General features: G+C 24.1%; 1 protein-coding gene across 15 annotated transcripts; it reads left to right on the top strand.

The window, feature by feature from the left end:
• Positions 1-201: 201 nt before the first annotated feature.
• LOC113557234 (ELAV-like protein 3) lies at positions 202-25,998 on the top strand. 15 transcript variants are annotated; one of them, XM_026962632.1, is made up of 11 exons: positions 428-509; positions 12,762-12,957; positions 14,030-14,341; positions 16,234-16,248; positions 17,282-17,385; positions 17,464-17,617; positions 17,689-17,742; positions 18,304-18,562; positions 22,093-22,134; positions 24,091-24,401; positions 24,565-24,830. In XM_026962632.1, exons 3-11 carry the CDS (start codon positions 14,122-14,124, stop codon positions 24,621-24,623), a joined length of 1,218 nt encoding a protein of 405 aa, XP_026818433.1. In that variant the 5' UTR covers positions 428-509; positions 12,762-12,957; positions 14,030-14,121; the 3' UTR covers positions 24,624-24,830. The 15 variants fall into 15 exon arrangements, 14 of the variants coding, with proteins under 14 accessions (XP_026818434.1, XP_026818433.1, XP_026818435.1 ...); XM_026962631.1 differs by lacking the exon at positions 428-509 and adding an exon at positions 11,986-12,160; XM_026962629.1 differs by lacking the exon at positions 428-509 and adding an exon at positions 12,268-12,514.
• The last annotated feature ends 1,151 nt before the right edge of the window (positions 25,999-27,149 follow it).

The raw sequence follows: 27,149 nt of genomic DNA, 5'->3' as shown, positions 1-27,149 counted from the left end.
GGAGCAGCACCGTGTGCTTTCGGGGGTGGCGGTGGCGGTGATTTGGGTGGGGGTGTTCGTTTCGATGGCGTGGTTGGTGTAGGGGGCGGTGGTGGTGGCGGTGGTGTATGTGTAGGCGATGGCGGTGGCGGTGGTGGTGAGTATATACGGTCCGGCGGCAATCGATATGCCGTGAACCATAGCCGCTGAGCACTATTGCCATTTAGTTCCCATACTTTCTGACTGCAACTTGTGTTTTGTTTTAGAACATACTTAGTTTTAAGCACGGATTTTTTATTTTATAATTTTTTTTTTTTTTTTTTTGGCCGCTTTTGTTGATTTAATTTTTATTCGTGTATTTTTTTTTCTCTCTGTCCACCAATAATTTAATATATATTATACGTATATTGTATGTATATATATTTATATACACACAAATAAATATTATATTTATTTATAATACATACATTATACAAACACACATACACACATATCTGTATGTGTACACGTTAAGTTCCAAATATATATAGGTACGTATTATTTTATTTTATTTATTTACTATACTATTTAATGTTGCAAGTATACGTTATTCGTATATTTGTCTTGTATTATTATTATTATTTTATTGTTATATTGAAACACTTCGTTATTATTTGATTATTATTGCACTGTAGACGTGACATACGACGTTTTTTTAGAATAATACATAATGTTTATATGTATATATATATAATTAGGTACCTGCTCCTATAAGCTATACATTTATACATAACTATGCATATTATGTTGGTATCATATTGAGATTCAAGAAAATATTTTGTTTACGTTTTTATTTTAGTTTCGAATTCGATAGTTTCTATACCGAATCTATATCATACTACTTAGTACCTAAGTATCTTTAAAACAAAATAGACATGGTTACTGATTATATTATACTATTTATATTTATATATATTACAGGTTGTCAGTCTATTTAGTCGTATGTTAAAACTGTTCATTTTGTAAGACAAATAGATCGAAACCTAAATTATGATTTAGCTATTTAAAACATCACTGTGTAGTGCTTTCTTATGTTCAAATTGTAAATAACCACTATAAAAGTTTGAAAATATCTATAGTTTCTAAAACAGTAGTATAACAACATTAAATTATTTTAACATTTTAAAAATTACATTTTTATTTTTGAATTTATAATTTCTAACTCTTAAAATGACCATTAATCAAGCTTTATGTCTGAATAGAATTCTACTTATATATATATATACATATTACTTATATGATATATATTGTATACCAACCAATTACCATTAGCGTGACTTAATTATATTAAATGATAATTTTATACTATTGTATAAATAATAGTAGAGCAAAACTTTAACCTATTCAATGTTCTTTGATCTTTCTTTATTAAAATATAGTATGCATTATAAAATAAAATGAAATTGCGCTGATCTATACGGCTATACTTACAATATATTACAGTTTCTATCATTTTTTATAGATAGGTATCATCGTATAGTCTTATATTCTTATTATAAACTATTATACAATAGTATACTATACATAATTGAATTTTTAAATTTTGCTTTATATTTAATTGTTTAATAATTCGTTTTCTTTGATTTTCTCCGATACAAATACATTTCACAAACACGATCTTTGATATAAAATATATATTACCTACTCAATTAATTTAATTACGTATTTATATTTATATTTACAATATTATTAAATATTTCTTTTACTTTATTATTTCATTTATTTATCATACATGAATGAATAGGTATATTGGTTAATGGTTATGATAAGTTAAACTAGTTAGAGTATTAATATAATATGTTCTTAAACTTTAAAATATATTTTAACTCGATTCCGATGCATCGAATTGATTCAATTATATATTTATATACGTACTATATGTCTATACATTTATGTTACAAATTATTACCAAATCCATAGGCATACTAAATGTTAATATATATATACCCTAATAACCGTCCACCTCTCTACTATAAATATTATTTAATATTCTCTATGTTGTGCATATAGTAATTTTATATATGCCGTATTATATTTTTTTACTTTTATCCTGTCTATACTTAAAAATTTCTATAGTTTAATAGTTCGTCTCTTGTTCTTTCGTCAATATACAATTTTATTTTTAGAGATTATAAGTTTTGTGTATAATCAAATAATTGTACTTACATGATAGTTTCTAAATATCTATATACATTTTAAATGTGTTTGTATTTACTATCTATTAGATTTAGATAAACTTTTTTTTTTTTAATGATTAAAGTTTAAGTATATTTAAGTGTCTACATTTATTTTTATTATAAACTGTTTATTTTAACACTAATACAATTATCATAATAATAATTTTCATTCGATAATGAATGGATTGTTAGTAAAAACAAAGGAAGTCGCTATGCTTTAAAGTATATAATATATATGTGACAAGTATACCTCATAATTGAGCAAGTCAATGTGATGGATATGTTAAATTTGAATTCAATGATAAATATTGTACAATATGTCACTGTGTAACTACAAAATAAATATTATTAGATTTTGCGTATAAGCAAAGCTTCGCGTGATGTTATAATTCATGAATTATTAAATAAATGAATTGCGAACTTTTGTCTTGTCTTTCGTTTTAACTTAATATTTTATATTTTTATCTATGCTCACATCTTAACTCCGCTAGTTTACATACATGTAGGTATTCTTTGTATCCACGATTGCATTGATTTATTATTATTTTAGATATCTTATATTAAAATATCTTTGTCGAAATATTATAATATCCTTGTTAAAATCTCATTCAAATACTAAACTAGTATAAGAAAACTACAATTTATTTTGATTTTCACTATTAAATTTTCAACTTTAAAATATATATTTTCATATCATTTATTTATACTAAACAGTAATCAATAATTGTTATGAATACATTAATTTTGATCTAGGTACTCTACATTTTTATATTCTATTTTTAGTACCTTTTTCGGCAAACCTACCTTAATTGTACGAACCTATTTATTACTGGGAGTTTGGGACCACACCTAGACCATTTCCTTTTTTAAATTACATAACCATAACTAATAAGAATAGTTTTTAAACAATGAGTCAATGAAGTGCTTGTTTGTATAATACATATTATATACTATTTCAATACTTTTTTATTAAAGTGTTAGTATATTATAAAGTTAAAATCCTTTCACAAAATATTGTTTAAAACATGCCTACTTACTAAATAATCTTATACAAATTTCCATATTACATCAGATAGGCAATTGTTTTCAAAGTTTTAAAGATTTAAAAATGTAAACAGAATGTAATTTAGATTGTAGTCTGTAGAAATCATTTTTAGTGTTTTTTCATAGAAGCAAGTTAAATAAATTAAACAAACTACTAAAATACTATAGGAATAAAATTAATTTTTAAAATATGAAAGTAATATAAAAATATAATTGTAATTTTTAATATCAGGCAAATTTTTACCATAAAATACTTTTATACACATTGAAATCAAAAATTCTATATTTTAATTACATGTAAATATAATCTTGATAGTTTTATGATATTTTAATTGGCAGTTTTTTAAATCCCAATAATATAATATATCCTTATATAGATAGTAATATTCTATAAAATGTGTATAATAAATAATATTTACGTTATGGAATATATTTAAAATCTTTTAAAGTTCGTAATTCAAATCATATTGTATGAAAATTGTACGTGGTTCTAATATGAGGTTCTATTGCTACAATAGGTAGGTAGGTACTCGTTAAGTGAAATGTTAAATTTTGTATACACAAAATACTAATTAATTGTGTAAGTAAGTAGCTATTTAAGATATAGAATTTATAGTAGATAGACTATTAGTACTTATTGATTTTTATTATTTTAAAATAAATTAAACTTGATTTATGTTTATAAACTTGGGTATAATAACGAAAGATACTATGCAAAATTAAATAGTACAATAATTCTGTTATCATTTTGAAACAAATCTTTATAAACTTAAATTAATTTATTGATATACCTAAAATCTACATATTTATCACGATTCGTAATAATTTGGATTATTTAAATTAAATGTCATATTTTATTTATAAATGTGTAATAATTTAGTATTTACACACAAATTTGACATTATAATTAGGTAAATAAAAAAAATATTTGTTTTTGATGAGCCTTTAAACAATTCTGACAGAATTTTGAGATCATGCGTCAGTAAAAATAATTTATATTTGCTAAAAAAGTATTCGACATAGGTGGGCAACATTTAAAATCATATTGAAGAATTAAGCGGGAACAAAATGTGGAGAATCGAATTGTAAGCCTGTATAGTGTACTTAAATTCTAAATCTGAGCTTGAGAGGTTTATTATAGTTACCTGAGTACACATTTAAAATTAAAATAAATCAATGATGAATAATTAATGTATTCGAATACGATCTAAATGGAACTCAGTTAAAACCGAACTTAGGTACTGAGATATCTTCAACGTTTATCTTTTGTTTTTTGTCTAAAGATAGTCTAGACTCTAGTTAGTACTATAAATTGTTTTCAAATTAATATGCTTATAAATTATTATCTGCGATATAATTTCAAACTCTATGGAATATAATAAAATAAACTAATTTCCATCATCTACATTCATCATAATATTCTGTAGTGGATTGTGCTTTATTTACGTTATTATCGGAATAATAGGTTTCTATGATATATTTATGTACACATATATATTTACATATTATTAAGCAAAAGTGCAAAATATACGTTTTATTGTATAAATATACAAACAGGACATAATAGGTATGTAATATAAAGTAAATTGATTATTAGGTACCTACACGATTAGGTATATATCACGTTTAGTGTTAATGTTAACTGTTCTCTAAAAAATCATATTATATATTTATATGTATGTATATAATTATATTATAGTATATAATCTATGCGTATATTATACACATGATTATATGATTCGAAAACAGCACGCGACAAATTCAATTATTTTTATTATTCATTTTTTAATGTAATATCGATTTTCTTATAAAAAAAAATGTTTGTACGGGAATGGGAAGATATGCAATGTACGTTTTGAATTTAAAAGGAAATAACTTATGACAAAACCCTAATAATATTCTAATGAATAATCTTTAACTAAATATTGGTTTTTTAATGCTAATTCACATTTTATCACCAGGTTATAGCAAATTATATTTTTACTAGCTTCTAGATTAATAAATTGCAAGCAACTACATTTTCACGACGCATCTAACTATTTCCCAGGATTCTTGAGTTTCCTCTAACACATTAAATAATATTATATATATTATTTATAGACATAAAGTTATTGATCAATATTCTTTCATCATTTCCTTCGAGACTACAAAACAGACAACAGACTTTTATCGAATAAGTGACAATTTGAATGCGGAAAGTTGGCTTCTGGAAAAAGATAAATTAAATACTTTCCCAAATAGTGTTACCATTAGTAGTATTTCTAATAAGATAATATTATTTAAACTCCATCGAATTATTTTGTCTTATTGTTATGTTAAACCATTATTTAATTTTTACAATTATTATAGGTAGTTAATTAATATAAATTTATAATATTTAGTTTTAAATATTTTTACGCTGTCAATTTGGCATTTTCTGCTTTTAATCTTTCCAGTTCATAAATAATTTTCATTTAATCCTTTTTGGAGATTTCATCATGGTATAATGAACGTGATGGCAAGATTTTTTCCTTATCATGTAATGAAAAATTAAACATTATATACAGACTTTGAGATATTAACTTATACGTTTCATCAATTACAATATAAAAACACCGAGTTATTTTGTTTCGCTAGTTATAATATATAATACTCAAAACGCAATTTCCTCGTTGCTACATTTTTTTTCATAAATATATATATAAAAGTACCCATAGCGGTCTTAATATCGACCGTTGCATGCACCTATACAAAACAAAGGTGCGACGGTGGAACAGAGGTCGTTGGCATTTCTATTTGCTCGTTATCTGCGGACTTTTTTTTACGACGGTTTCGAAAATGCCATTTAACATTTAATAATCGAATATGTTTTCTGAACACCATAGCTTTTGGGTATAAACGTAAATGTAAAAAGTAATAGCTCTTATACATATTTTTCCTATTGAATTTGTTTCAATATAACGGAATTGCACAACACGAATTTCTTTAATAATATATTATTAACATATAACACCATCGTCTCAAAAACGTAATTTGTATGAAAATTCTGATACATAGGTAGACATTGAATGTCATAGCAGACCATAGTTTCAAAAATTAAAATGCGTTTAGACACCTTTTTATTGTTGTATTGATAACAAAACATCATATTATGACTTATGAGCCAATTAATTTATGATCAATTAAATTGTCATTTACACGGGTTTTAATTTTGATCTTATGGAATAAATACATTAAGTATAAATGGTATAATACACGCAAACCATTTTAAAATTACTAAATAAGTTATAACAAATATTCGATAGTTCGGTACATTTAATAAATGGTAAAATATATTTTTGATTAAAATTGTATGTAATTAATAAAATAAATGCATACTTTCAAATAATATTTTTAAATGAATGATTAAACAGCTTTATTTATATTTATAAGTTACAACGTATATATTTGTATAAGATTTATAGTTTAACTTATTCAAATTGAAAAAAATATATATACGTATTTAAAGGTATATGCTAATTGAGTCCTTATTCTCTTTATGTCCGATCTGTATTGACTTGATAACTAATTTAATCGAAACGATGAAACTAATTTTATAAGTCTTTCCAATTTATAAATTAGGATTATTTTATAGTTTTTTTTTTTTACCAATACCTACTTTTTTTATTTTATCCACGTAAGTGCAGGTTATAAATTTGTAATTTATTGCAATAACTTTCTTTTTAATTTTGTTCAAAAAAAATTATTTTATAATCTTCAAAAGTTTTAGAAATTTTTTTAAACACATTTTATTAAATAATTTGAATTATATTATTTACTTTTATATAATTTGCATCCATATTTTTATGATAAATGTTATATAAATTTCTAAAGTAACTTTAATTTTTTTATTTTTGATACTTAACAATTTTGAAGAACATTATATAAGTATTTAGGACTTAGGTATTTTTATCAAATTTTATTTTACTATTAATAATAATATCTAATAAATTTTAAGTAGGTATCTGATACGTGAAAGATAATATTAATTTTTAAATTAAATAGAACATTTTATGTAGTAAGAACTTTCTTAGAACAAGAAATTGTTCTTTATTCTTGTACTAATTGCTGATACAATGTTATTAATTCGTTGGACGTAATAAGTTATTGTGTGTCAGTCTAAATCAATGTTTATTTTCTGATTTTCATTATAATATTGTAGACCAGACACTTATTGAGTTTTCGATTAGGTATTATGAAATAATTAACACAAAACATAAATCGATATAGCCAATATAGGTAATAATCAGTTTTTTTTATGTATAGATTCGAAGTTCGTAATCATATTGTAATATTATATTTTTTTAATAATGTCAAATTATTTCTACAAAGCCCAAAATGCCTTATTAATAATATAATGTTTGTATACAATTTTTAAAACCCATTTAAAAAATATCAAGGTGGCCATATTGCCCCTTATTATTTTGGCAGGGGGTTAAATTTCAGTTAATCCTATAACATAGACCAGGGGTGGCGAACCTACGGTACGCGTGCCAAAGGTGGCACGCTGACCAAATTTCAATGACACGTGAAAAATTTTAAACTATTAAAAATTATGCTATTAATTATATTTTGATTATAACTGTTATAAGAAATTCAAAGAAACAAATTATATACATTTTAAAAATTATAATAACAAAAAAAAGGTGTGCTTACATAATAAAATAATATATAATACATCAGTAACTTTATTTTTAAACTTAGAAAATTTAATTTCTTTTGGGCATGTGAAAAATTTTCAAAATTTTGATTGGGAAAATTTGGCATTTGACCTCAAAAAGGTTCGCCACTCCTGACATAGACAAAAGAAAACGAAAACGCTGCTATTCTCGAAAATTCTGAACTACTTGCGCACGCCCGTCGTATAATATATAACGTGTGTGTGGTGTATTTTAAATTATAATGTATACGTTGTATAAATACGCCCCTAGCTGCAGCTATTTATTGAACCGGCGCGAATACACTGTACACAACCACCTCAGTTGTTCACCGGGAGCAGGTCGTTGCGCTCTGTCGTGGTGGTCCGGGACCCGGGAGCGTTGGAAATCTGCGGAAAGCGGTTTCGCGTTTAAAAAATCAATAACGCCCGGGCTGTACGGTGCGTGACATACACTATATAGGCGTTATGCCAGACGCAAGGTGCCCCTCGCAGTCCGCGGCTCGCGGTACATTATATTATTTCCTCCGCGAATCTGCAGAGTGCGTATCCATCATATCAATATCGTATTATATACGTAGTACTCGCATAGACATTATTAGTGCATATGCATATACTAGGCGTTATATGCTGTTATATGATTAATAATATATACCTACCTAAATATATGGATATTTACAACAGTTTCGTGTGGGTTCTTTTTATATCCGCGGTTTAGGTGGATCTGTATATTGATTGTACGCATAATATATAACTTAGGTCGGTTTTTTTATGGTGGTTATTACATATTATACTTCATTAGAAATGAAGTTTTTGAATAAGAGTAGGAAATTTGTATAATTTATGACCTGAAGAAATATAAGATTAAATGATAAAACTGTATTTTGCACGTACAAAAATGTAGTATTAGTAATATTACATAAATGTGTGATATAATTTATCTAATTCAAATAAACAAATAAACTAAAAATAAGTTATTATATTACTTATAATGACAATAATTATATTATAATAAACAAAATATTGGCCATTAAGGCATTGCAATTTATTATAATTGCCAATTGGATCTACTGGATATAGACGTGTATGAATATCTAAAATGTATATACGAGTAATATACGATGGAAATTTATACTTTATACTTTTTATCATATACCTTAATACCTATGATGTTAAATATATATAAATACATACCTAAGTAATACTACTAATACTTTAAATGTTGTTATGTTATGATTTATGCTGAGTAAGATACTATTATAATAATATCTTAACCCTAATTAATTTTCATTAAGCATTACGTTATTCTCAATCTCAATAAATATCAATTTAAACTATAGTTCAAAATCATTATTTCATCATTTATTTTATTGGCGTTTTAGTGTTTTACCTATATAAACCCATATCAAAAGTCTAAAATCTACATTTTTATAACTTGACCTTAATTATTGCAATAGGTATATTTTATATACGCAGAAAAAAACGAATCCTATATTCTTCACTATAAACTAATCTGTTCCGCCTTTTTACATATTGCATCCTTGTCCACTCAAATGTTAGAACACTGAGTATAATAAACACTATAAACCATGTAATTAGTTGATTGTCGAAAGAATAATTCAGCTAGATCTTGTATGATAATACAAATACAACATAAATGACAAAAATATTTAATCATTCCCAAATTATATATTTTATTCCCTTAGATTTATACATTGTGATTAAATAGAAAAATAGAAAAACATACTCTGTCAATTATAATTAAAATAAGTATAAATCGCTTCTCATGGTTGCGTCACTAAATTTAGTACTTATTAAAAAATAAATGTTCAGCAGGCTTAAAACGCTACAAAAAATTAAAAATAAATAGACTACTGCGTATTTATTAATAGAAGGTAATAACTAATAACTATTAATAGTAATTACAGAGATGGTTATTATTTTCATACTGTTAAATAATTTCGAACTTTTATTAATAATATAATTATAATATAATTTGAATATTTCATAAATTTATAAGGAGTAACCTGCACTCGTTTGCAGACGATTTGTACATACAATTATGTCTATTGTGTGTATCGAGTTCATTGACAGTAAGTCACTTTATTAAAGTTGATTAACATGGTGTTCACTGATAAAAACGTCCAACTTTTTTAGATTCATCAACAAAATTTTGTAATTTTCTTAAATTTTTTTTTTTTTTTGATCTGTTTTCTAATCGAGTTTTGATTTAGCTGGCTTAGTTGAAAATTCATAAAATCATTAATTTTAATACCTAAAGCGTGAAAATTGAATGCAAGGTTCTTCATATATTTTTCTTGTATAAAGTGATTCAAGAATATTTAAAATATAAAGTCATATTTTTTTTTATTAGCGTTTGAACTTTTGAAAATTGAATAATGAAGATATTATATTGATTTTATACACAGCAGATCGAATTACCTAGTTTTTAAAACTATTTGTATACGATATACTTATTTATATTATTTAATGAGAAATATAGTAAAATTGACTATAGTATAAAATATTGAATAAAAAAATCTACTTAGTAAGAATTTGATAGAATATTTTGTCGTTACGTATGAAAACAAAGGAAGCGTTTACACAGTAATCGTCAAAAATATCATAAAAAATTATATACTATATACAGTTGTAATTTTGAACATTAAACTCAAGATATTTTGAGTTTTTAAAATAAATGTTAATAACTTACTTCTATAAACTATTTAAATATATATAAAAACAAAAAAATTAACTGAAAATGAAAACTATGAATAACAATACGTTAACACATTCGTACCTATAGGTACTCAAACGTTGTTGTTTAAATTAATACAAGTCATTAGTTAGTAATTATAGAATATAAAAATTGAAAACTAAGAATAAAAGATAATACTATAGGCATCTACTGAATCGGCAACGAAAATAAATAATTGTTAATAGGTTCCTATAAGAATCAATATTCAATATCAATTTTGTCCATTGGTCGATGTTGACTGATGATGAATAATACCTATCATTGCGGTTTTATAAACTATAAAGTACTATTATATAATATCATCAATTCTAATATTCAATATTTTAGATTCTGAGTGGAATAATGCATGTATTGATTTTGCAAAGTGTAATTTGGTAACTGCGTAGACAATAAAAATGCTTCAAATTTTCACTTTGAGAGAGGTGTTGGATGTAAATTGATTAAAGTTTATACTATTATACTTTAGAGAGGTAAAACTTAAAAATTCACTGTACCTACCTATTTTTTATAATTAGCAAATATTGAAATTTTTACGCAATTCCAATATTATTATTAAAATAATTGTTTTGTAACCATATAGTTACCTAAATGTTGATAGTTTTTATACAGAATCATTTTTCATCGTATACAATGAGTTATAATTGAATTCAAATTTAACAAAATCGTCAAAATCCATATTATAGAGATTTACTCAATACCAAGTTCCACTGGACATCTAATGTACCTACAACAGAGCGATATCCATTTACCTAATTTAAAATTATTCTAGTGTAATCTTAAACACATTTAAATTTCCTAAAAAGTGTTAATAACTTTTCTCCACCTTAAAGTTTTTGACTATAATGCAAAAGTAACAGGGTGTGTTTGCGAGCGGTATTTGACTGGTGGCATATAGCATATTCCAATAATCAATACTATTGTTTTGGGAGACTGGGGCGTAGGAACAAAGAATAAAATAATATAATGCCATTTTATTAAATACGCGGTGGCGATGACGGACGGTTCTACTTGAGCTCGCGCAATCGTCGACGCGGCAGGCGGCCGGGCCGTCGATCGCTCGAGCTACTCGGTCTGCAGGTCGGTAGTGGCGTGATAGAAGTGGTGGGGGGACCGGAGACGTGACCGCCACCGATAAGCAGTAGCATTAAAAGGAATTTTGTGAGCTTTCCACCAGCGGCGGGATCTCGAAGCTCGTTCGCGCGCACGCGCCCTCGGCCCAACGACGTCCGATCATCGCATGGTCCGTCGCAACTCGACAGTTGTTCCACTTTTATCATTATCATCATCAGACATCAATATTATTATAATATTATTACGAATGAATACATTTTTTCTTCACGCACCATAGTCCGTAAAAACTACAAGCTCTACACCGGTGTTGTTTTACTTTAAAAATTATATAAAAAAAATCATAAAATTAATTACATTATTGTACGCTATACAGTAAAGTTGTTATCGTCGTCATGTGTTTGACTCACCGGGCCGATGGTGAGTGTCTGCGCGTGCGTGTCTCGGTGCGCGTGCGCGGGTCCATATGCGTGTGCGTATCGCGTACCGATGTTATTAGCATAATAATAATGTAATCACGATCACAATCATTAAACCATAATCATAATCATAATAATCATGTGTATATTATTTACATAAATTTAACCGCATTTAACGACATCTATACTCGAACGTGTAAAGTCGTCGTTTCACGATCTGTATACCTATCTAGTATAATAGAGCAGTTGCATGTTTACGCGGATAGTTATTTATTATTATATTTTAATACTTTACCGTTTGTTTAACGGTTAAATCGAAGTTTAGGCAACTAGGCGACATTCGAATACATCTCACGTAAGCGCGTATTATATTGTACGTCGAGGACGACGACGACGACGACGCCGCCACCGCCGCACACGTCGAAGTCAGACGCGTCTCACTTTTCCCGCACTCTCACCGTCGCTCGCTCGCTCTCGGACGTCCGGACGTCTTCGTCGTCTCTCCCGCACACGCGTCTTACTCTACTTGCCCTGTCACTGTCTCTTTTTTTCTATTTGATTTTTCTTCGTTTCGTATTTTACGTTTTTTTTTCGTTTTATAGTCGACCGACCGAAAATGCGTTTGCTGACAGTTGATTCCGTAGTTCGCCGTGCCGGTACTTGTGCGTTTGGAAAATGCCACTGAACTTGGGCAGTTCTCGACGGACTGCGAGTTGCGAGTCAACAATCATAATTCATAATATTATTTTAGCTTGTCAGCTGTTTTTTTGGCTGTACTTAACAATATATTTTTACATGGTAGGTAACGATTGCTATTGTTCTTTTTCTATCCTCGCTCGATAACCGCAAAATTCCGAACTATATTAACTCCTCACTCCAACGAGATCGACCGCGATGTTCTGCAATACCCATCCCCCGAATTTATTATACATTATATTTAACAGTACTATTTTTGTGTACCTTTATAAACATCTTGTAAAAAATGTTAATTTTATGTACAGAGTCAGTGAGCATTTCAGCTTCTAATAAAAATAATATTTTCTAGGATTGGAATAGTTATTACTAATTTTATTTTATCCAAATAAAGACTGCAAGTAGGTAGGTCCAACAAATGTTGTTTTACAAGTAATTTTAACGATTTATTACAGAAACACGATTAATATTAAAGATTTATTTTTCATTCAAGGTACTGGCTAGGGTATTTTTATTTGTTTTTTATGACTTTTTAAATAAAAATTGAATGAGTATCCTGGTTAATTATTTACTACTTAATACTTTTAGGTTATCGGTACTTATAGTATAGTGTTGATTATTTATTTTTTATGTGTAGGTAGTATTTAACATTCTATTACTCTTTTTTTAGTGTAGGTATCATCTATCTGATTATTATGAATATTCTTATAAGAACTAAATTTTAGATTTGATTTTATTACTTATATATGGATGAAAATAATTTTTAATTCCTATTGCAGAGTTTAAAATTTAGTGGTCCATGATTAACCCATTAAAGTCTATTAAAAATTTAATTAATACAATTTTTCATGTAATCCGACATAGATCTATTAAAATATATTCGGTGATTAATTATTTAAGTAATTAAATACAGTCCATATTCTAAGTATTTTGAAACTACCATTGTCAATTGTCATTGTTGTTACTTTGAAACAGTCACCCATCAGTCCTGTAAAATAAAAGGGTTTATTTAACGAAATCAGTAGCAGATTTCTTAGATCAAATATGTAAACTTGCCCATTGTTTTTCTAAACATTTCTATATACCTACTTATATTTCAATATCAACAATAAATTAATAAATACTTGATGTTAATTAAAATAACACAACTAACTTTCTAATTTTGATTCCATTTCAGACTTTATTGTTTTAGTTTTCATTTATTTTATTTGTTTACTGAAAACAAAAAACAACTAGTCAACAAATCTATAAAGAATAATAATTATCAATATGATGCAAAACGGAATGGATTCACTACCACATAATGGTTCAATACATACCTCAAGTACAAATTCTCATGCATCACAAGGAAATTCTTTGAATGAAGAAAGTAAAACCAACCTTATTGTAAATTACTTACCTCAAACAATGACTCAAGAAGAAATTAGATCATTATTTTCTTCAATTGGTGAAGTTGAAAGCTGTAAACTTATTAGAGATAAAGTCACAGGTAAGCTATTATATTTATGTTTTTCAAATGATATTTTATAGTGGTGTGAAATATTTATAATATTATTATGTTTATGATTAACTACTATGAATACGTACAAAAGGATAAATTACTTAGTGTAACATAAAATGCTATAGTGGTGTAGAAAACAATTGTATAAATGAAATAATTTTAATATTTATAAGTAGGAAATTTAATAAAGCAAAAGTAGATGGTCTTAATTTTATTATAAAATAAATTCTTAGGTAGTATAAATCTATGTTTATATGTTAAACAACGCTCCTTTTACTTTAATTGAATTATGTCAAAAATATTGATAACTGAAAATTAATTCTTTTAAAAGTTTTAGAGTAAAGTTATCTAAAACATTATTAATTTTTTATTAGTTTATTGTCTTGTGTTAAATGTAGATTTTTTTGTAAAATCAATCTTTTAAAAATATGTATATATATGGGCATAGATCATTTTTGAATCATGATTGACAAGTATAAAAATATAATATGTAAAATGTAGAACATATAAACAAAAAAAGTTTATCTATGTATTACAAACAAATATTTTAAGAATATCTATTCCACATAGGTATACAGAAAAACAGTTTTTAATTATAAAATTTAATATTAATACCTAAGTTTATATATATCAAAACTGTAAAAAAATAATTTGTATATAAATTTTAAATTCATAAATAAAATATTTAAAATCTATTAAGATTCATTAAACTAAACATAAGAACAGCCAATATTCAATAAAAATTATTTAAAAAAATGTATGTATGCTTATATGTATGTAATATGTATGTAATGTGATGTTAAAGTATAATTTTTATTAAATTGAATATACCTATCAAAATATCATGTTTAATTTTAACAAAAATGTTGTATATAAATATTATAATAAAATATTATTTTCAAAATAAATAATCTTGATATTAATATATTTCTTTGTATATTATAAAATGTCACTATATGTAGGTATTTTCCAGTTATTATTGTTTTTGTTACAGAAACTATAATAATTATAGGCATAGATTAAATTAATTATTTGTTTTTAAGAGTTAGATTTTTGCCTCATCCTCCCTCAAATCTAAATTGTTATTAAAAAATGTTGGAATAAGATGTAGATAATACTTTTTTTAATCAGAATCAATCCCTACAACAATGTTCCTTAAACATTTTTTTGTCATACTGTACCTGATGGAGACTTATTTAATTATTTTTGGTTTATGATGTTTGTTCATTCAAACTTTCAAAATATTGAATTGTATAAAAATTATTGTTAGTTTTAAAGATGTATCTTATGATGTACCTATGTGTGAATTATTTTTTTTTTAAATTAATATATTCCCTGGTTAATAATAATTTAATTTTAAATATGTATTACCTTTTTTGAAAATAATCAAATCTAAAACATACATAAAAGTTTTCTCAACTAAAATGATAAATAACTACCTATTTGTTTTATAATGTAACACAATAATTGTAAATAGTCTCATTAGTATAAAACTATAAAATAAAAATCTATTAACAAATTCCAAAAGGATTTTTTAATTTAATTTTGACCATTGAATGTATTATGAAAGTGATTATAATTATTGATATTTATTATTTGGTACACTTAAAATCATATTTCAATTTTTAATTAAATCAAATTTATACGTATCTAAAAACTAAATAAACAAAATAATTTATTGTTTATAAGAGGAATATGGTTACATAAAAATTTGTATTAATGATTTTATAATTTTTATTTATTTTATATAGATAACATTTAAAAATATTTCATTTATAGAAAGATAATTTTCTATGTAATGGTATTTTAAAAATATAGGTACTCATAACATGTTTTTATTTTTATTTTTATTTTTATTTTTTCATGCTTTTTCACAACAGGATCTCTTCCATCAGGTACTGTAATTTAAAACCTTGTTAGTTCTTAATATGGCAATTTTTAATTTAAAACTAGGATGTATTTTATTAAAAAATGTATTATTTATGTGTACTTATGCCCAAACTAGCTTGTAATAAAAATACCTACTTAGTTATCAAACACAATTTATACTTAACTGGATAATATAGTTTTACTGTAAAGTATTTGAGACAAGAAATATAAATTAAGAATATTATTTATATAAATTATACATAATATATTTCCTTCTCAATATAAGTTCACTGTCAAATTTGTTTTATAATTTTTTCTTACTGTCTGAGCGAGGTTCTATTTTTTCTATTATATTTTTTTTAGTAAATCTGTATATTTAATTATTATAATAATTATTTTTTTTATTTGTGGGTGTTGAGGATTAATTAGTAGATACAACAAAAGTTTCATATAGCCTCTCTATAGATTAGAAATTGGATACAAATGGTACTTTAGAGAGGACATTTTGAAATTTGTCATAAGCTTTTTTTAAAAAAAATTAATTCATTTCTGTTAAGTAGAATTACAGTATACTGTTTTAATATATTATTATATGTTATAAAAAATATTGAAAACTTTAATGAATATTTAAAATTTGAAATTGTTATTAAATCAGCTATATTAGCACTCACTTTTTTATTAGTATTAAATTTGTAATAAATTTAAATTAAGTATTTATAGTAGTTTGTCGAAAATAAGTGACACCTATTGAAATAAAAATCAATGAGAAAACTGTACGTCAATACAACAATAAAACTACTTTTGATTTATTTTTAATATCCAACACTTTATTTTATATTTTATATTGGTGTATAATACCAACTATACAATATGAGAGCATGTAACATACATACATACATATAGACGCATACATACTTATATAGTTAATTACTCAATACATTAATTTGATATTTGATTGCTTAACCATTTTATTTATATTTATCATATTAGGCTATAGTATGTTCACTACTAGTGATTAGTGTGCATGCTTTAATTATTCTATTATTTTTGGTTTTATAGGTCAAAGTTTGGGTTATGGTTTTGTTAACTATCATCGACCAGAAGATGCAGAAAAAGCAATTAATACATTAAATGGACTAAGACTACAAAATAAAACAATTAAGGTATATTTAGTTTTATACATACCTAAAATATTAGTTGATCAATATCCTAGTAATTAATTGTAATAAAAACAATTTAAGGTATCTTTTGCAAGACCTAGTAGTGAAGCAATTAAAGGGGCTAATTTATATGTGAGTGGTCTTCCAAAACATATGACTCAACAAGACCTTGAAAATTTATTTAGTCCATATGGTCGGATAATAACATCAAGAATTTTATGTGATAATATGACTGGTGAGTTTAGTTTTATATTTTTATTATTTTATTGTTAGTCTTGAAATATTCTAATGGAAGAAATATTACTGATATGTTCACAGTTCGACAATTTGTGGGAAATACAGGAGGAGATCATTCGCCGTGTAAGTTATTGATTTTAATAAAAAAAATGTTATACTATGGTCTGTGACAAATACTTATTCATAAATAATTTTCTAGTTTTTAACTAACTAAATAGAATTTAAACATTCATAATCAGATTTAAATTAAAGAAGTGAATCTAAAATAAATATGATTTGATATTCTTGATGAAATTGTTGTGTCTTTAAAGTTAAATTTTAATAAAAAGTTCTTAAATTTGTATTTATTATTATTAAACAAATTATGAACTTATTTGACAAATATTTATTAAAATATCAATGTAAATTATTTTTGAGATATTATTTTAAATTATGTGCTAAAATGCATCTACATTTTTTATAATTCTAATTGGTAGTTAATATACACATTTAAATGTTGCCTTTTTTATAATTCTAAATTATGTATTTGCCTAATATATATATATGTAAAAAATTATTTATTTAAAGTTCAAATCACATAACTAATACTAAACTGTAATTTATTAAATTATTATTTCGTATGACAACTTAATGTATAAGTGGTCCAATGTGTTATACATTTTATTTACTACAATTTCTTTTTAGCAATTTCAAAAGGTGTTGGTTTTATAAGATTTGATCAAAGAATTGAAGCCGAACGAGCAATTCAAGAATTAAATGGAACTGTTCCCAAAGGTTCAACAGAATCAATTACTGTGAAGTTTGCCAACAATCCTAGTAGCAATAAAGCAGTACCTGCATTGGCAGCTTATTTAACTCCTCAAGGAGCTCGAAGGTTTGCTGCTGGCCCTATTCATCACCCTACTGGGCGCTTCAGGTATATTCCACTCTCCCCTTTATCCAGGTATGACCATTTCTTCTCTTCATTTGTTTTACAGTGATATTATTAGAATCAATTCATTAACAATTAATTTTAAATGTACCATTTTTCAATAAAATTACTATTAAAGAAATTTAAATAATAATTTGGTTAGATAAAAAGGAAAAATATATTACGTTAAATATACCAAACTACCAAATATATAAAACACTTCAATTATAGCTTGATCAAAAAAATAAATGTTGATGATATAATAAAGTAAAAGTTTACCAATTAAAAAATGTAATTTTTAAAATTGTATTTATTGACTATGGGGAAATTAATTAATAAAACCTAACAGATAAAATGTTAAGTTTTTAAATAACAATTTATTATTTAATGTTAATTTAGACATTTAACTAAATATTTAACCGTTAGGAAGTGTTTTTTTTAAATGTTTAATATGCACATCATAAATTGGTTAATTATATTTTCTTTTAATGGTTTCTTAAGTACTGTTTGTTCACTTAACAAATTTACTTAGTAATATATTTTAAATACTTTTTATTTATTATGTTTATTATATTCCTTCACAAGCGCATGCCTAAATAATGATACTAAGTAGAATTTTTTTTTATTTAATACATAAAATGTATTAAGTAAAATTGATATTTCTTATTATATTAATATTTTTAAAAATCTAAAAAAAATAAGTTTTCAAATATTTTCACATTTTAATTTTGGTATGTTAAATAAAATAAGCGTTTTATAGTTTTTGATTAATACTGAATAATAAATTTAAAATCAATCATAATTACATACATACTTATATGTATTCTTTATAATATTGTTTCAATGTTTAAAAATTAAATTTGTATCTTATTATGATTTTATTGAATTATTCATCATAAATTCATAACGAATAATTATAATAAACCAATTTAGTATTTTAATGTTATAAAAGACATAATACATAAAGATACACGGTATCACGAGGTATCCACAGTTCCATCTATAATTGATGAATTTAAATCTTTAATTTAAAATGCTCTTCAATTATTTTTTTTAAATTATAGATGGTTAGTTAAAAGTAAAATAATATTCTTTCTTGTTTTTTCATAAAAAAGAAAAAAATGATTTCTTTATATATTTTAATTATTTAACCCGATAAAATGATACTGCATCTTTGTTTTTATTAAATATTAGTTATATTAATATTTTATGCATTTATTTGATCATTTTAAAATAGAATAAACAATATATTAGGTAATATCATTTATAAATTTTAGATTTTAAAATGAAACATCGGTATGTTTTAATAATACACTTAATTTTACTTAAAATATAATATATTATTTTAACTCATGCCAGAAATACTAACATTATGTTTTGAACTGCTAACTGTGACTGTATACTGAACCTCTAGGCTCTAATTATATGTTTATTCATATTATTATGACTTATGTCTTTTAACTGCTTATTTAACAAAAGTAAAATAATGTATTCCTGTAAAATGATTCACATATTTTATAATAATTAATACATTTTACATTTTAAATTAATATATAAATCACCCACCCTTCATTTATTTTAACTTAATATTATATACGTAATTATATTATTATTAAAGAACCAACATTTTCCTGATTATTTAAATTTTTATTAATTAGTGATTACAGTATTTTTTAAATTTGTTATTCTTTAATATCATTCAAGTTTTAGTATATACTTTTATTTTGTCTTTTGTTTTGATTTTATATTTTTTATGTTACAAAGTGTGGCAGCTTATAAATAGTGTTGTTTTACAATTTTATTTTATTTGATTGCACATTATATTATTCTACATCTACCAATATATTAATGTACATATCATAAAATTCATTTTTAGTAACTCATTCATTGATAAGTAATGTTGTAATGTTCTTTAATTTTATATAAATTTACAATTTAAATTGAATAAATAAATATTTTTAAAAAATTCTTGTTTATCAAAAAAGAAGTATTAAACTACATTTGCTTGAGTATATTATAGATAAAATCATTACCAATATAAAAATTGGATTTATATCATTGTTTAACACAATAGTTTCTACCAAATTAAATTATTTACAAATTATAATTGATTTTTTTTTTCATTGAATATGCAAGTTCGGTATTTAAATAAATCACTGCTATAATATAATTAATACATATTAGTATAATAATTACTTAAAATTCAACTTTAATATGTACATGATTAGTGTGTAAATAAAATATTATTATTCTTCTAGTATTTAATGAATAATATTATTTTAGTTTCATATTTTCTTGTTATGTGTTATTTACTTTATATTTAATACATTTAATTCTACAAACTTAAAGAACATTACAGCAAAATATTAGGGCTAGGAGGATTCAGTTCCAGTTGTGCGATAGTTAAATAAATATTTCTTCTTAAATTAACCTATTTAGCATTGAAATGATGTGTATCATTTGAATATTTATGAAGTGGAATAAAACTTTATTCTATTAAATTTATCATTTTTTCAAGCATAAAATAAATTGTTTATTTAAATAAACATTTATAATATATTTTTAATAAAATTACTAACTGTTGTTTACTCTTACTCCAAAAATTCATATGCGGATGATGGTCAAAATATTATACTCTAATTCATTATTGACATTATTTGTTAATGATTTTAAAAATAATATTCATAATAAATTAAAACTTGATTTAAAACTCAATAACCCAATCAATGGAGAGGAGAAATTGTTCATACCATTCCTGGATCTGTAGCAAAGTGTAATTAATAACCAATGGATTGATGTATCACGAGATGGCATAGGTAATATATTTCCAATTATTTGTATTAAGTGCTAGTAAGCACAAACAATTGCTGGTAGGCAGAAATGATTTAAATATGACACAATTACTTTTGTTGTGCACATATAACATGTGAAACAAGCTTATGTTTCATATCCGAAAGAGGGGGTATATAGTATTGGCCATTGATATGCATGTAATTATTGGCTTCTAAAGAAAAAGACATTTTTATTTTTATCTTAAAATAGATTTTTTAAGTTGCTATTTATTTATATTTGAATAAATAATTTGTATTATAAATTATTATTACTTTATTTATCAAACATATAAAAGATAGCATTTGATTTATAAACTGTTAAAATTGATATAAATGAAGTTTTGTAAACATATTGTTTACTTCATTTATAGAAATTATTTTTAATCAATAATAATAATCTTAAATATGTATTAAATTACACGAAATAGGATTATTTAATCAAGTATAATAGTTTATTAATTGATTTTTAAGAATATATTACTTTGTATTATTTTTCATGGATAAATAACATTTTAACAATATGCTATCAAGAAGATTTTTATCTACCTCCTTTTTTTGTTGCATCAAATAACTGTTTAGATAACGATTTACAATTAATTTTTTCTTGTAAGTTAATATTTATTAAAGCTGCCGCTCGTTGTACAATTTATTTTATCTAGATTTTATTGTTTTATATATATATATATATATATATATACATATATTTATTTATTTATTTTTATTTTGTTTTAGCACTGGAAAGACCATGCTAGCCATAAACAAAGGCTTACAGAGGTCAGTATAGTTTCTTAAATAAGACTTCTAAACATAGATTAGTATAATTAAAAATGGTAAATGTAGGTCTATACATTTTAAATAAATGAATAGTATTTTAATACATTAGAAAGTAGTATAACAAAAATTGTATTACAGTCATTTAAAAAAAAATAAACTACTGGACATTTTTTACTTTTGACCCCCCCCCCCCCCCAAAGTATCAACTAAATGAATTTTCTTTTTCAAAGAGGGGCTGAAGTCAAAAATCAAAGCATTATTACTACTCCAAAACGTGATGATAGACACAAAAATAAAAAAAAAACACACATCATTGTAAAATTAATACATTCATAAATCTAAAATAACAATATATAAAAACTTGAAATTTATATTAAAATTCTATTATACAATTTATATACATATTTATTTTAGAATTTTTTAAAAATAGTATAAATTTCTAAATATCATGGTTACTTTTGAGCAATTTATAAACATACAATTTTTTTTTAAATATTATGTTGAAAATAAGTGTCATGATTTGTCAAAAAGCTTAAAAATGTAATTTTATATTCCACATTTACTTTTATAAGCAATTGATCTTTGAATTTTGACAAAACTATCAAATTTATAAAATATTTAATTTTAATATGTAATATTATTAAAAAAATATTAAGAGGATGTTTCACCCACGTGGGTTGTTTCTATCTTCTTAGCGCATAACTTTATGTTTAGAAAAATTAATTTTACTATGTTATTTTTAATTTTAGAGTGAATTATTATTAAACATAACTCTTAACTACACACTTTTTTTTTTGTCAATAATAACTAGTGCAGTGTATTTTGTATACACTAATTTGGTTTACACAGAAATCAATATGTTATTGTATACATAATTGCCTTTATTTACTTATAGAAGAATTTAATGTTTTGTCAAGTTTAATAATAATAATATATTTAAAAAAAAAATTGTAATTTCTACATTATAATTGATAAAAGTATTACTCTCGGGGCATATTTTGTCCACCAACACAAAAATAATTTAATTTGTAGCTCTTTTATGCTGCTACAAACATATACAAGGAAAGGTTAGACTAGGAAAATTATTAAACAATTATGCACCAAAATAGAACAAGTACAAAATTTGGCTTATAAAATATACTAGCGCGTGTAGTTAAGGATTAAAGGTAAGACTATTATCTAGGTACCATACATAGGTTAATACTTTCACTCTAATATTAAAAATAACAAAGTAAGACTGGTTCTTTGTAGCATAGAATTTTCCAATGTGAGTATTAGTAAAACAGAGATGGTACATGCAGGTGAACATTCTCTTAATCATAAAAACTTGATATCTTTCACTATTACTTAAATTATTATTTTCAATTCACATTGTATTTTTAAATTAAAATTTTTGATATTTAATAATATTTATAAAAATCATGTTTTATTTGTAATTACATGTTTAAAATTAATTAGACAACATTGTCTTTACTAAATCTTGATTTATCTAAATAATTAATAGTTAAAATTATTTTAACAAATATAATTAAGTTTATTTTTTTCATTGGTTTTTAGCATATCCTGTGATATTAAAATTAAAACTATTGAATATTATATATTTACTCACATTTTTCAACTTATTTTGCAGTTCATCAAAAGGTATTACTAGAAATTAAATTAAAATTATCATATTAAAAGTCATAGTATTTAACTTAGAAATAAAATAGAAAATTAATTAAGTAAATTATCATTATCTGAATAAAATTAAAGCATATCTATTACCAACAATAATTTAAAAATAAATATTATGTTTTAAATTTTAAACACACAATTAGAATTCCTGTGAATGTTACCATTTAATAATTTTTTATCAAAAAATTCTTCTCGTTATATCAATTTAATTGAGTTTAATAGTTTTCATTCAAAACGTGAAATGATTTGACTGTTTAATTAAATGTAATGATTTCATTTTAGATATTCACCATTAGCGGGTGATCTGTTAGCAAACTCTATGTTACCTGGTAATTCAATGAATGGATCTGGCTGGTGCATATTCGTGTATAACTTGGCGCCAGAAACAGAGGAAAATGTATTGTGGCAACTATTTGGTCCATTTGGTGCTGTACAAAGTGTAAAAGTTATTAGAGATTTACAAACAAACAAATGCAAAGGATTTGGATTTGTCACTATGACTAATTATGATGAAGCAGTTGTTGCCATTCAATCTCTTAATGGATATACGTTAGGCAATCGCGTACTTCAAGTATCTTTCAAAACCAATAAAGGTAAAAATGATATTAGTGATTTAGAATATTTATTTCGAAAAAAAATTTAAAATAAATGAAAATGAATTGTTAGTGTACCGATGGTTAAATGTAAAAAAAACAGTTTTGTTTAATAAATGAATACACAATGTTATTATAATAATTTACATGTTATAATTTTTAGGCAAAGGAGATGCATCCAGTTTGTTAATGTCTCTTGCTGATTCATTAACTGACTGTTAATAATTTCATCAATCTTCTTCGAATATTTTCAAATGTTTACATAATTCATTCTCCCTTCTAATACATCTTTAACTGAATTGCAAATTCGCTGATATTTATCATGTCTAAAGAAGGTAAATTATGTTTATTTATTAATTATATTTTTAATTAGATACATTTAAATTAAATCGCGTGCACCATAATAACGTTATCAAAATAAACACTTTTCAAGGCATATTATAAATAATATACAAATTATAATTTTTTTTTCCTGAAAAAAAAAAAATGTTAATATTTCCTAAAACATTTTGTTAATGTTTGTGCAATATAATTATTGGTACCCATCTTATATAAAAAATTCCCATTTTTCCTTTACTATACTTTTGGAACAGATTTAAATAATAATTGCGCAAGCATATTGACTGATAGTGTTCTGTTCTATTTAACGTTGCTAGTCTAAGATATTCCTAATATTTTATATTTTAAATTTAAATTCGTAAATAATTTATAATATTTTCTTTTTCTTTTGTTGCTATTATTCCATTTATATGTGTGCGTGTATTATGTGTGTACATAACAATGTAAGTGTGTTTATATTAAATATAAATTCATTCATATTTACTATATTTAGGTAAATATCATATTTACCGATTTACATAAAATGTCCATGAGAAGCTATTTGTAAGTCAATGTAATATTTTTACTTTTTTACTCATTCTTATAATGCCGTTAGGTACAAGAAAAAACAATACATTTTATGTACTTAATAATAAATAATCTTATCTTCCCCCCTCCATCCACAATAAAAGACAATTTCTGATACAATTTCATATTTTTTCAACTTATTTTATTGTTAAATATTTTTGAGTGAAAGTTGTTACCAACAGTTGAGAATATAACAATGTAATGATTAAGAAGTATTGAAAGAACTATTATTCATAGAAAACTTGTTCATTTTGCATTTATTAATAATTCTGAAAGAATCCAGTCAATTTCTATAACGTACCTATGTAATATTAAGAACATATTTGTTTGTTTATTTGTTGCTTGCATGCAGTTGTGCAAGTATATAACCAAATTATTTGATTTGTTTTTACTTGCACGTTAACCGGTGTGATTATTGATCTCAATGAACAGTATTCAACACTGTTTAAAAACAATAACATATAAATCTAATTAGTACTGATCGTAGTACATAATGTAATAAAGGGTGGACTTATTGGAGATTATTTAACAAAAGTTAATTACTTAATTTAAAACCACAGGGTAATTTTATGAAGTCAAGTTTAATACAAAAACAAAATTCCATCAATTAAAACTGGATATTTTTAATGCTATATTTATTTAATAAAAATCCTGGATTACAATAGTTCTAACCATAAATAATATTTATACATAATTCACTATTAAAAAGAGAATAAATTATTTTAATTTAAAAAAAAAACATTGCATCTTTTATTATTAAGTTTGAGTTATACATTTTACAGTTCCATCAATTTTAAAATATTCGAATTAAATTTATAAAATACATTTAATGAAAAAAAAATTACTAACATCACACTTAATTTACTCATGGATCAGTGAATTGCGTTAGAAAACGCTTTTAAAGTTGTTATTATTATCTCCAAAATCTTCTGTAAGTCCACCAAGTTTCTTCAGTCAACATTTTAATTTCTGCTTCTTAACTGTATTTAATTAATTTAAGGTCTTTTTAGTATCATCTTCCGTGTAGTTATAATTTAAAACACCAGTACCTGATTACGCCATCTGTAACTTAATTTTTAGATCAAATTTTTGGTCTAATTGATTGTTCCTTCATAATTTAACATTCCTGCACGGTGTTTGATAGTGAAAATATAATATACACGGGTAACGAAAATAAAAGTTCATAAGTTTTTTATTTTATCAGCTATAATAAAAACGTATGGAATAAGAAAAGACTTAAATATAAATAATATAACGAGAAAGAGACTGAAATTAGTTATCAGTATACAAGTTAGGAAAATTACTTTAAAATGTTAAAGATATAGATCGTAATATTAATATTAACCATGATATTATTTATTGAAGAGTTTCTGGTTCCCTAAATAAAAAAAACTATCTCTATTATAATCTGCAAGTATTCATGTATCATTAACTTTACCTACCGCTCTAGTTTAGTGTATTGTGTACATAATGCCCTATCAATCAAATTATCTAGTTATGATAATAAAAATATAAGAGGTGTATTTATTAATAAATTAAAAAATTATACACATATTTTAATTAACAATTTCATAATTGTTGGTTAGGTTAGGTTTTAAAAAAATTAACTTCTTTATATTTATTAATTTCTGCACATAAAAATAAATAGGTATATTTATTCAAATAGGCTATTCAAATATTCATTAAAATTATCAAATGTTGTCTATATTGCAATAATAATTCTGTTGGGTATTAATTTATTATTTATATTTTCAAGAAAAATGTTATCAAATTGTATGTCACAGTAAAAATGCCTTTGATAAAATATAAAATAATGTTTGATACACCTATACATATAGCTAA

This window comes from Rhopalosiphum maidis, chromosome 3 (genome assembly GCF_003676215.2).
Source record: "Rhopalosiphum maidis isolate BTI-1 chromosome 3, ASM367621v3, whole genome shotgun sequence".
Lineage (NCBI taxonomy): Eukaryota > Metazoa > Arthropoda > Insecta > Hemiptera > Aphididae > Rhopalosiphum > Rhopalosiphum maidis.
This window is presented reverse-complemented; position numbering and strand designations above follow the sequence as displayed.

Excerpts from the sequence above, each read along its gene's own strand:
- LOC113557234 (XM_026962633.1), top strand. The coding sequence starts at position 14,122 with ATGATGCAAAACGGAATGGATTCACTACCACATAATGGTTCAATACAT. Across the intron at positions 17,618-17,688 it reads TTTATGTGATAATATGACTG|ATATGTTCACAGTTCGACAA; the intron begins GTGAGTTTAGTT and ends GAAATATTACTG. Across the intron at positions 18,563-22,092 it reads CCACTCTCCCCTTTATCCAG|CACTGGAAAGACCATGCTAG; the intron begins GTATGACCATTT and ends ATTTTGTTTTAG.